Source organism: Phragmites australis, chromosome 3, assembly GCF_958298935.1.
Source record: "Phragmites australis chromosome 3, lpPhrAust1.1, whole genome shotgun sequence".
Taxonomy (NCBI): domain Eukaryota; kingdom Viridiplantae; phylum Streptophyta; class Magnoliopsida; order Poales; family Poaceae; genus Phragmites; species Phragmites australis.
The window spans coordinates 17357684-17369805 of record NC_084923.1 but is presented as its reverse complement, the minus strand read 5'-3'; the positions used below and the strand labels follow the sequence as shown (position 1 = coordinate 17369805).

The 12122-nt window shown below is 45.2% G+C and overlaps 1 protein-coding gene across 18 annotated transcripts; it reads right to left on the bottom strand.

Annotated features, from left to right (window-relative positions):
- Positions 1-4407: 4407 nt before the first annotated feature.
- On the bottom strand, positions 4408-10910 carry LOC133912465 (putative potassium transporter 8). 18 transcript variants are annotated; one of them, XM_062355208.1, is made up of 10 exons: positions 10744-10910; positions 9180-9319; positions 8849-9083; positions 8515-8760; positions 8352-8405; positions 7389-7649; positions 7173-7225; positions 6961-7084; positions 6163-6417; positions 4408-5641 (listed from the first exon to the last, which is right to left on the bottom strand). In XM_062355208.1, exons 2-10 carry the CDS (start codon positions 9216-9218, stop codon positions 4533-4535), a joined length of 2376 nt encoding a protein of 791 aa, XP_062211192.1. In that variant the 5' UTR covers positions 9219-9319; positions 10744-10910; the 3' UTR covers positions 4408-4532. The 18 variants fall into 18 exon arrangements, with proteins under 18 accessions (XP_062211192.1, XP_062211195.1, XP_062211198.1 ...); XM_062355211.1 differs by having other exon boundaries at positions 9180-9290; XM_062355214.1 differs by having other exon boundaries at positions 9180-9262.
- Positions 10911-12122: the final 1212 nt, after the last annotated feature.

The following is a 12122-nucleotide window of genomic DNA, read 5'->3' as shown; positions in this document are numbered from 1 at the left end:
AGGCAGTGGAAGATGAATCAGAGCAGGTTAATGTCGGGTCCAGGGAAGATGTTGGAGATATTCCAGAGCTGCAACCGATTGGTGTAGCCGATGAAGGGGAGCACATCCCTAGCATCATTGAAGAGATAGAGTTAGAGGATCAAGAGTTGGAGGAAGACCTTGCCGATGGGGATTCATCTGACGAGGAGGGTAATGCTCCAGTGCATGTAGAGTGGAGGGATCATGAATTTTCAAAGGTGGTGGTTAATGAGGCTGATCGGACACCGTGACAGTACCATGAGAACGAGGTATCCAAAAGTGCTATGTACCCTATAAAGGAGGCAGTTATTGATGCAGTTAAATTCTGGTCATTGTCTCTTCGGAGGCAGTTCAAGGTTGTTAAATCCAGTAAAAGGGAGTACGATGTGAAGCGTTTGGTGCTCAGTGTCCTTGGTGGGTGCACGCATTCAGAGAGAAATGGGTAGACTACTGGCAGTGCTCAATAGTTAAGGAACATAATTGTCACATTGAGGAAATAGAGTTCGCCCACCGGAACATGTCATCTGCCTTTATTGCAAATGTTATGTACGGGGAGATTGTGGACAACCTAAGGTATGAGCCACGATCAATAATCCGTGTTATTGAGCAAAGGTTCCAGTACACAATAAACTATGTGAAGGTATGGAGGGCGAAACAAAAGGCTATTGAGATGAGGTTCGGAACATATGAAGATTCATATCACAATCTACCTCATCAATTAGCCACAATTTGTGGAAGAAACCCAGAAAGCTACTATGATATCAAGTATTACTCCTCGATTGATGTGGAGTACAGCGAGAAAAGAGTATTGCAACGTGCTTTCTTTGCATTCGCTGCAACTATCAAAGCATTTAGGTATTGTCAACCCATCATATGCCTAGATAGAACATTCCTGGCTGGGAAGTACAAAGGACAGATATTGTCTACAATTGGGGTCGACGGTAACAACCAAGTCCTATCACTAGGGTTTGCTTTCGTGGAGAGTGAGAACGGGGACAGCTGGTATTGATTTTTTGAGCGGGTCAAACATGCTATTGTTCTTGACCGACCAGATGTGTGTCTAATTCATGATAGACATGCATGATTGTTGCAAGGTTTGCTAGATATGCAACATGGTAGTGTTCGACGGGGTGTAGCAGCACAGTGACCCGACCTCAAAAGCATGTGGTGCATGCGCCATATAGGTGCGAACTTCTACATACAGTTTAAAAACAAAGAGTTGATGAAGCTTTTCAAAAAGTTGTGTAGTTAAAACCAGCAACAGAAGTTCAATGCCCTATCTGTTTTGGTTGTTCGGGTGGGTTATGTTCACCAGCGGCTAAGGCCACCTAGTTGCTAGGACGCTTGTGCCCTACGCCAGGTTGACAGCAGATGCTGATGTCAAGGAGGTACCGCAGTTTAGCTGGGCATCTGCTGTCCTTGCTGTGACGTATCGGGCACTCTGCGACGCGTGCACAAAGAAAGAGCCACTAGCCACTTTTGCCGAGTGTCCACTTCTTCTGCAGCTGTGGTCCTACGAGCGTTTCGCCATAGGCAGGTTAGTGGTGGACCGCTCCCCATACCCGAGGAATGGTACAGCAAGGTCTCGACACTGGTGCTCCCTACTAGGCCTAACAGACAGGTCAGTCCACCCGACCCCCTCACCTACTCCAGGGGCCACGTGAGGGTCAACAAGCGGCATCGGGACCACGATGGGGGGCACGAGCGACGGCAACGGGGGAGGCAGCAGTCGAATTTTAGATTTGTTGTAACTTACATATGCATATTCGATTCGCGATATACTGCTACGTATTCAGACACATTTACTCTTTATGGTCCACTTAGCATGTCGTAATTGCATTTCATATTCCAAAACGATGGCATCCTAGTTGCATTTCTTAATCCGACATGACAACACGCTACATTCTATCATCGTTACCAATGTATATCTTACAAAGCTACTTATGTAAGAAAGCTACTCTGTCGGGAGTGTAACTTTAACCATGAAGTGACCACACTACTCAACTTTAATCATAATATGACAACACATGCCTCCTTGCGCAGATTTTAGACAAGAAGTGACAACACCGGATAGCTTTTATCATAAAATAAATGACTACACAGGTACCAATACACATAGAATCTCTATCCATCATCAATGCCATAACTTTCTCAGTCTTCAAGATGGAATCCAATGCTTCTGCCACCCTCTGAGCCCTTCCACTCACTCCTTTCTTCAAGAGGGAATCCAATGCTCCTACTTTCCCTCAACATAAATAGCCGAACCTCCATACGTTGATGCACCACTCATTTCTCATATATCTCAAGTGCAATGTCTTCCTCAACTCCACCAAACCCATCAAAGAAACATTAGGGGATTTTCATCCCTCAAGGTATCGAACCACCGATGTGTTTTTGTGGTGACCTTTGCAGGCTCTGCAAGTCGCAGGACATCTCATACACCTATGGGCTGCGCTTCTTCATATGTGCCAACTACGAATATGACAAGCCTCAACATGGAACATATGAGTATCCACCGGTATAACAATATATATCAGCCACATCTCTGTCGATTTCGCACCCTGTTTTACTAACCGCTCATCTTGTTCTATTTGTTTAGTTCCCTTCACCGCTCTGTGATTTTATTCAATGGCTTGACACTAAGCAAAATAAGGAACAAAAGCAGTGGGTCGACATAAACATGAAGTGGAGAAGGGAAACGCACGCACGTCGTGAGTACGAGCAACAGCAAGAGGAACTTCGCCTCAAGCGGGGGGAAGAAGAGCGCATGAGGAAGGTGGCGCACGACCATACCGTGGCTTAGGCTCGGGAGGCTGAGAGGGTAAGGAAGCGAGAGAGAGCCCGCCGTTCTAAGGCGGTATGTCCCGATGCCCTCCGAAAGGGAAAATATCCTAGATGTACTCAGTAGAGAGTATCTAATGTAACCTGATATACTTTCACTCCCTAAGGCATGTTATGATTAGGAGAGATGCACTAATAAGTAGGTCTTAGTGCGAACCGTGCATGCCACCTTCGTTTACTCGCTGTGTCGTCGTGGTTATAGTCTTATGTAATATTTTCACCCTATGTTTAATACTATGTTTGTCGTCGTTCGCACTACATACCCACGTAATATGCTGCGAGTGCTAATTACTGATTTTTTATTCTCCGACTATTACATAACATACTCCAAATTTTAATTCTAAATTTTCTTAAAGCCCTATTTTATTCTATGATTAAATACACAAAATTTGGTAATTTTCGGGAAAAAAAGGCCATTACCGCCCCCTCAGAGGGCAACAGCCCTCTCAGGGGGCTGCATGCGCCTAGTTTTCTAATTTTTTTCCATAGGGAATCTATTTATTTAAATTTTTAATCCAAAAAATATAAAAATAAAAAAACTCTTGTTTTGGAATCAGTTCATCAGCTTTCAAAGCGGCCTATTGGACCATTTCATCGGGCTGGGCCGCCACCACATGTGGCGGACTAGGCCGTGGTGCGGGCCTCCAAGCGATCAGTGTCCGGTTGGCCCGCGCGTCTCCACCTCTGCCAAACTCGTGTGCTCGGGCAGCCAATCCTTCTGCAGTCTGCACCGAAACGCAATAGCCGATTGGTATAGGGCTAGCAATGAGGTGGATCGGGTTGAGTCCCTATGAGTTTTATATCCGGTAGAGACTGGAGTAACTTTTGTCCCGTGGAGGTCACATGTCAGGGTCTCGAATTATGTTTGGGTCAGGGGCAAGATAGATATTCGCTCGCACGCACTCTCAGCCCAATCCATCAGTCGTACCCAGTCTAGCCCATCTAACCTTAACCCTAGCTGCCTCCCAATCCACACCAGCGCATCTCCCGCCACCCTACTCTCACCTGCAGTGTCCCTATTAGATTTCAGATCCCCATCGAGTTCGAGGGCAGATCTGATTTTTTAATTTAAGTTTCAGATTAAATATATTCTTACTGCACCTAATCTCGACCCGCTTCATTGCGAGGCCTAGACCGGCATGGCAAGGCCCTCTCATGCCGCTTGAACCGTCAGCCGCGCAAAGGGCCCGTAAATTCTGTACGCCGCTGACTCGCACCACCTTGGTTGGTTTCTTAGCTGCCTGGCAAAGGGGGGCCCGGCGCGGGCAGACTGCCTCCGCCGCGTGCCCCCACACCCAGCACCCAAGGCGGCTAGGCTAAAGACCTGGTAGCCGCGAGGCGCACACGGTTCGCCTGAGTCACAGCTCCAACACATTCGAGTCCAAGTTTTTACACCGAAATGGCGAGCTGAAGCAAACCACACTCCCGGAAAGGGGGCGGAGCTTGCATGAGCAACGATCTAAACTGCTCACGTTTCAACATTACTCGTGCTCGATGCCTCGATATATACAGCCGGCAAACCGATCCAGGGGGCCACTACAAACACGATGATGATCAAGTTCAACTACACAAAACGGCTTCCTTGTGTTACAGGAAAAAAAAAATGAAAACAGTCGATTTTTACTGTATCAGGGTTCAGGACAAAAGAAGAGGCAAAAGCCGCGTCGGAGATTTCAGAGCACGTACACCATGCCGACCTCGAGGAGCGACGCCGGCGGCACGCGCAGCGCCACGTCCGGGCCGCGGCAGTTGCGCCGCAGGAAGTTGTACCCGACGCCCACGGCCAGCCGCTTCAGCACCGACGACCCGGGCTTGCACTGCACGTGCGAGTGCCCCAGGATGAACGCCGTGCCTGCCTCCCGCGCCGCGGCCAGCGCCTCCAGCTCTTCCGCCACGTGCTTGTCCGCCTCCGGGCTCGACACGTGGCTGTCGATGAAGAACCTCACCTGCTTCGTCGCCGCTGAGCTCGCTGCCGCCGCGCGGCCTGGGCTGTTGCCTTCGGTCGCGGCGGCGCAGGCGCGCATCTCCACGGTGGACGCGGCCGAGTGCTGGATGCTGTCCTGGAGGTCGTAGCTCGCTCGGTTCCGTAGCGGGTTGCTCGCGATCACGGTCAGTCGCCGCTCGCGCTCGGCCTCCAGCTCCTGCTCGCTGGCCTCGCTACATCGGTAGGGCGCGTCGAGCTTTATGAACGTGGCCAGGGTCTCGACGAGCTCGGTCTCGAAGGAGTCCACGTCCTGGTGCACGTCGCGGTAGCCGTACCGCACGATGCACCGGTAGGACCGGTGGCCCGGTGGGCCGACACGGCCAATGAGGTACCTCTCCGCCGGGAACACGTACGGCACCGGCACCGACTTGACGCAGACGAACACCAGGACCTGGTGGAACGCCGGGAGGTTGGTCACAAACCGGGAGAAGTTGGCCGGGACGCCTGACGTGAGGTCGGTGTAGACGAGGCCAATACCGGGGACGCGGACCATGCCGAGCTTGTCGCCGAGGGCGAGGAGCCACTCCAGGGTGACCTTGTTTTGGAGGTCGAACTCGTACTTCTTGATGGTCGTGTAGTGCCAGATGAGCATGACTGCCATGAGGATGAGCGCGAGGAGGATCGGGAGCCATGCGCCTTCGCGGAACTTGATGAGCGACGCCGAGAAGTAGAGCGCCTCGATGGATCCGAAGAAGAGGAGGAAGGCCAAGGCCAGCAGCGGCGGCCTGTGCCAGCACAGAACGATGACCAGGGATGTGAGGAACGTGGTGACTAGCATCACTGTGATTACCGCCAGCCCTGCAGAAGGTTCAGAAAGCAACTTGTCACCAAGGGTAATCTGACACTTGACAATGGCAATAGAAACATGGGTACATTGTCTTGAGTGAAAATTAGATAATTGCAAAGTAATTGCTATTCAGATATATAACATTAGTATTGCAAAGAGGGCAACTACAGAATTGTGTTGCTAAAACAGCGCAAGTTTCAGAACTCAATTCAATCAGAGTGTCACAAAGGTAATTTGAGACTTGAGGATGGTAAAAGCGGAAAATCAGAAGACTCTGAGTATAATCCTTTCTGGAAAGAACAATTGCATTTTTACTGTTCTACACTTTTATACCTAATAGTATTGCAAAAAAGCAATCGCAGGTAAAGTCATTTTTGTGCATAGGACTATAGCAGTTTAGTTTGACTTCAAAACAGTCCGAAAAATCAATCAATTTCTTCTTCAAGATTTCACCTTTATAGGTTTTTTGCATGGTGCTTGGCTAGAGATCGACAAAAGGTAATGAAAAGTAATGGCGAGTAGTTTATCTTACCAGATGCATTTCCCATGTGCTTCGTGTCTCTAAATCCAACAGTCACAGCAATGCAGAGGATCATAAGCAGCCAATTGATCTCAGGGATGTATATTTGGCCATGAATTTTCTCAGATGTATGTACAACTTTTACTCGAGGGAAGCAACTCAAGGACTGGCTCTGATTAATGATTGAGAAGGTTCCGCTGATGATTGCTTGACTTCCGACTACCGAAGCCAATATTGCCAATACAAGCACAGGCCATCTGATCTTATCTGAAGTTTGCATCAAAGAAAACATCATATGACTTCGAATGGTAATGAATTTATAAGAGATAAGAAATTACTAGAAGAGTATCAGTCATCAGGCACTTTCTGGAGTTTAAATTGAGCTAAGAAAGGGTAGATTATGGATGCAAATGCATAATAGTCACTATCTAGATTGCATAAAGCAAGATAGAATTGACTTTTAGAATAAATGCATGACCAAATATGAAATATTCATCATTGTGATGTTCTGTAAAAATAAAATGGTGCCTTTATGTACAAATAGAATTTTGATAAACCTCTAAATACAAAACTACTGAAGATCATACAAAATGTTAAATAGGATTCAGGATGTACAGTGGATTTAGCCAGAATAACTTTCAATTTATGCCTTCAAAATTTCAAATTATTTATCAAAACCCTAAGGGGTCTATTAGACATTAATATGTAACAGAAATTCTTTTTATTGGTTAGAAGAGCAATATGGTCTGACGTTAAAGTTATACATAGAATACTAGTCACGAGAATACATGAACCATTGACAAAGCAAACCTGGAACTGCAATGTAAAATCCAACTTGGGAGCTTGAGTAGAAGTCATGATGTTTTGATAAGTAAGCAGCTTGACCCATGTATGCCAGAATCAGCGCAGGGTAAACTAAACAAGTGAAAGCAAGCTGCACCAGAAGTGTAAACCTAAATGATCAGCACAAAAAATAACGTAGAAAATATTGTATGACTTTTTTTTCTAGATCAACAAATTACCTGGATTGCACTGTATGAGAAGTGTCCAAGATCTGCAAACATTGCTTCAGATCCTGCATCATCAGCATGCTAGACCGTTAGCCAAACTTTTCCTTATTTAACAATTGATACAAACGGTAGAAAGGAACTTAATTCCATTCAAACAAAATGAAGGAGCTTATATATACGCTGCTCCCATTTCATGATACAGATATTTAGAAGCATTCTGTAGTTTACCTGTCATGCAGAGCAAGATTCCACCAAGCGACATCCAACCATATTTTCTAGTCTTTTTTAAGAACTTGAACATGTAAGAAGGATTTAGGGCTTGGTAAATCTGAGGATTCCATTGGATGATATTATAAAGGCCAACAGCACTCATGCAGAATAGCCAGGCTAGAACTATCGGGGCAAAGAGAAACCCGACCCGGTGTGTACCATAGTGCTGGAGGGCAAATAGGAATGCTAATATGACACAGGTTATCGGGATGACGGCATCTGCATGTAGAAGAAATCAATCATTATGGACAAACAAGGAAGTTTAAACTGGGAAAAGGTGAAATATCGTAGCACGACAATTTACAAGAGTTTGACCATTCACCGTTTCTATTTTTTCCTCCAGATTTCATCAAAATGTTTTGTGATCTATTTGGAGATAAAAAAAAAGGATACTACAGGAATTTCACTTTGCATCAAGGAGAAAAACTTGTGGTTCAGCTGAGTGGTTTCACTATGGTATAGCTGCTGGCCAATTAACTAACATGAGAATATATCAACATTTTTTTTTTATTTTTTTTTTGCATTGCTGAACTGAACTCATGAGCATTGCCAAAAGTCGATCAACTTTTGCAGTGCATCCATGAACTAAGATACGTTGGGAAAACTCATATGCACAAGTCAAGACAGCCAATGCAATCGTCTGGAAAAACCAATATCACCCAATGCTCACAGTAAGAGTAGGAGCCTTCAACCTAGAAATATAGAATGGCCTGGAGGTACTTCACAGCTATGGGCGATGGAAGCCCCAGTTACCAGATTTGAATATTCAGTACCAATGCGAGGAAGAAGTCAATAACGCATAGACTGGAGTTTGACAAATGTCCCTACGATAATAGTCAACTCTATCCGATGTGTAAATCTATTGCAAACATAGCAAATAAAGAAGTGAACTTAATTTGAAAATTTTCTGGGAAAACTCACATTCACGGTGATCCTTGGACAAGGAGAACTCAAGGCCTGAAACTGCTGAGAACACTGCAACAAGTTTCCCCAAAAACCAAAGTAAGTATCCAGTTATCAATAATTCAATCTGTAGAAAGAAGAAAAAAAAACAAAAGAGGTAAGAATAGAAGACTGAGGATACCAGATATAGCTGGCGTGAGAACACCGTCCCCAATAACCATGCATGTGCCGATCATAACCATGATCAGCAGAGCAACACGCAGATTCCGGTGCTTCTCAAGGCACACCTTGATACGGGACTTATCAGTTATTTCAGGAGGGCATTCCAACTTATAAGTGGAAAGCTCCTCATCAGCGATTTGCCTGTTCGGGAGAAGGCTCACATTTGCATGCCTGCAAATTAGAGAGTACAGAGCAAATGTTCCTCCTGCAAGATTGCATGCCATATAAACTTATCTTAGCAAGCAAAGTCTGCACAGCAAGTGAAAGTTGCAGCTAGTTTTCATGATGCATACCCTCGCCATTGTCGTCAGCTCGTAGGACAATGGAGACATACTTGATGAGAGGGATCAAGGTCAGCGTCCAGAACACGAACGAGAGCACGCCAAAGATCTCCTCGTTCGTCTCCGAGTGCTGGATGTCCTCGGCAAAGGTGCTCTTGTACACATACAGAGGAGATATGCTCAAGTCTCCATAAACCACCCCCAAGCTCTGGTATGCCAAGAGCAAGGTGGTCTTCCATGAGTCCCTCTGCAAGAGCTCAAGCTACTAAATTCAGCAAGCATTGCTCCTCCATTCCATGAACAGGTTTGCTAAGCTGCACAACGGTTTAGGAGAAGTACATACCTGTGGAGATCTCAGGCCCCTCCCGAACTCAAGATCCATTGCTCGGTGACAGCTTAGCCTTTATGCTCAGCTTTCCTATCCTTCTTCAAGAAAAACACCATCTCACAACCACTGTCGTACCAAAACCCAGACAAACAAATCTGAATAAAAATGAAAAACTACCTTCAAAAACCAAGAAAAACACTGCAAGAAATTGAGCTATGAACTCGATTCAACAAGCTGAAACACTGAATGACAGAAGGGGATGGAGCAGGACCAGCCGACCAGACAAAGCAAAAGACACATGCCATGGTTAAAGGCTGTGGAGCCCGCCCTGGGTTACCGATGGGGGGAGGCCAGGGAAGGACGGCCACGTGCTGTTGAAGTTGCAGTCATCACCACTACGACCACTGCAAGCGCTCGTTTACTCGCCCGGGTTACCAACACCTACACCCAGAGGCAGGGAAGGCAAGAGATGCAGAACAACAAGAGAAACCCAAAAAGCGAGTGAAAAAGGGGATGAGCCCAAGAACCAACAACACTCACCAGGTCACATCGATCTCCCCATCAATATATGTCCATGGATCAGATGTGCAGATGAAGGTGTGGTGCTGATGCATTCCAAAAAGGGACTACCAAATGCGTGTAGGGGAGCAGTAGTGGAGGAGGAGCACGCCATGTGAAGCTACGGACAAACGCATGTGGTCTCCCTCTCCCCACTTTTAACACGCTTGAAATCCCTCGTTTCAGATCAGTACATATGCCCTGATCCTGGAGAAAGAAGGCTGAATTCTTCCACCGTTTTCGCCACGAATGTGACCTATTGCAGCTGCAGTTATCGCAAACTAATGCGAAGCTACCAGCGGTTGTAAATGTTGTAGCTGATCTAAGGATGTTGCTGTCTGTTTCTTGGTAGGTCCAAGAAGCAATGCAATCCCTGTGAACATCTCCTTGATATAGCAAGGATTGGATGGGACACAAGTCCTGGATCCAGAAGGAACTGGTGCTACCGATCAACCACACAACATAGGAATAAGAAGCGAATGAATTGGGCAAACCTTCTATCTAGTGTAGTAGAGCTAGGATAAGAACCTAAAAATGCAATCCTTTTTTGTCACGAAGACCAGCTCAAGAACCAAACCAAGAATCTCATATCTTTTGGTGCAGATAGGATGCGAGATAACAGCATAAGACCCCTCACCTATGACTCCATGAGAGGGTATGAGACTCCTCCCGATTGCCTCCTTGGATTACTAGCCACAAGTAACGCTGGTAACGTTTTAAAGGAGGAAATAAAGAAGGAAAAATTAAGCAGCGGGGCAGGAGTGCAGGACAGGGAAAGACTTCTAGGCTATTCCCACCCACCGAAGCTGTACAAACTATGCATTGAGTTGGCGGTGTCATTAATCTCAATCAATAAATACCAAGAAAACAATTTTTTTTCTTCACCAAACTTGAGAAAAGGAAGAGATTTTGCGGCATTTATCCGCCCAAAAAAAATCCTTTCAACATACATGCACACAAAAAGAAACCGATGAAACCAGAAAGACGCATCAAGAAATTCGTAAAGTTAGAGGTTTTTTACCAGCAATCCAGCATCAAACGCGGCAAACAGGCAACTGCCAAGAACAGATGAGCTGCTACGCCCGTCCCGCCTATCTCGTGGACGCCGTCGCAATGCCACAATAAAGAGAAGAATCCATTCGCCGCCCGAGATGAACAAGAGAAGAAGATAGGCAGCCCACCACGCCTATCTAGTGTAGTTTGCGTCAGTGTAGAATATCTGCAACAGTTGTCCGTGCAACAGTAGGAGCTCAACCACTGTAGGGTCCTTGCATCCGTCGTAGTAATAACCATACAACTTGATCAGCGTATCTGTAGATGTAGAGTCACTACATTTAACTATACAGATAACTAAATATATTTTTAAAATTACTGTATTAGCTTAATTTACTTTTAATATAACCTTAACAAATTCATACAAATAACTAAACACATCCGTAAATATAGAGAAAAATAATACATACGTCTACCGAGATATACACACAAATAAAGCCACGATGCTCCTACTCCTAAGGCCACATCCAACAGCTTCCCTTCGTGGACGAGATTCTCATCGTGAAGGGATTCTCGTTCCTTTCAGCGCTCCAACGGTTTCTCTTCGTGTTCTTTTTACGACGAGATTTTCAAGGTCATTCTTTTTAGGACGAGATTCTCTCTTTTCTCTTCACAATTTCTCTCAAGAAAAAGTTGTTAAAAATAAAAGAAAATAAAAGAAATAAGAAAAAAAAGAATCAAGAAAAAAATATAATTAAAAATGGTCTAATACGGACCGGTCCTAACAGACCGGGACAGGAGCTCGGAGCTGAGAGCAAGTTCCAAGGACGTGCTGTGTCCGGGAGCACGCGCGGCGATTTATTTATTCCGGCCGGGGACGGACGGGTGAAGACTACCTATGACGATATAACCGAGACAGAGGTGAAATCCTACTTTGTTACATGAGTTACTCATGTGATGGTTGTTAGATATATATATGGAAGAATTTTTAGAATAAAAATAATAAAATATATGTCAGATATACACATGTTACGATTAGTTTTTATATATAATCGTGTTAACCATTTTACTACATATAAAAATAATAAAATTGTAAGTGAACATTATACATATGCAAGCAACTAGATTCGATTTTAATAGACTATCCGCACAAATATCATGTGCCCGTGCCCTTTCCCCCGACCCTAGTCACGGCAAGGCAATCCGACGCATATTCTTTTAGTCCTCGTCTGCTAGGGGATGAAGGTGAAGACTCCTTTTAAATTAATCTATTTTCACCTCTATTAGTAATATAAAAATTATTGTATCCTTTTGCGTATTGAGCCTTTAAAACTTATTAAAAGTTATATAAATATAATAGGCCAAGCACCTATATTCTAACATGGAATGTGTGTGCACTCATGGATA

Excerpts from the sequence above, each read along its gene's own strand:
- LOC133912465 (XM_062355208.1), bottom strand. The coding sequence starts at position 9,218 with ATGGATCTTGAGTTCGGGAGGGGCCTGAGATCTCCACAG. Across the intron at positions 6,418-6,960 it reads ATTTTACATTGCAGTTCCAG|ATAAGATCAGATGGCCTGTG; the intron begins GTTTGCTTTGTC and ends TGCAAACTTCAG. Across the intron at positions 5,642-6,162 it reads GCACATGGGAAATGCATCTG|GGCTGGCGGTAATCACAGTG; the intron begins GTAAGATAAACT and ends AACCTTCTGCAG.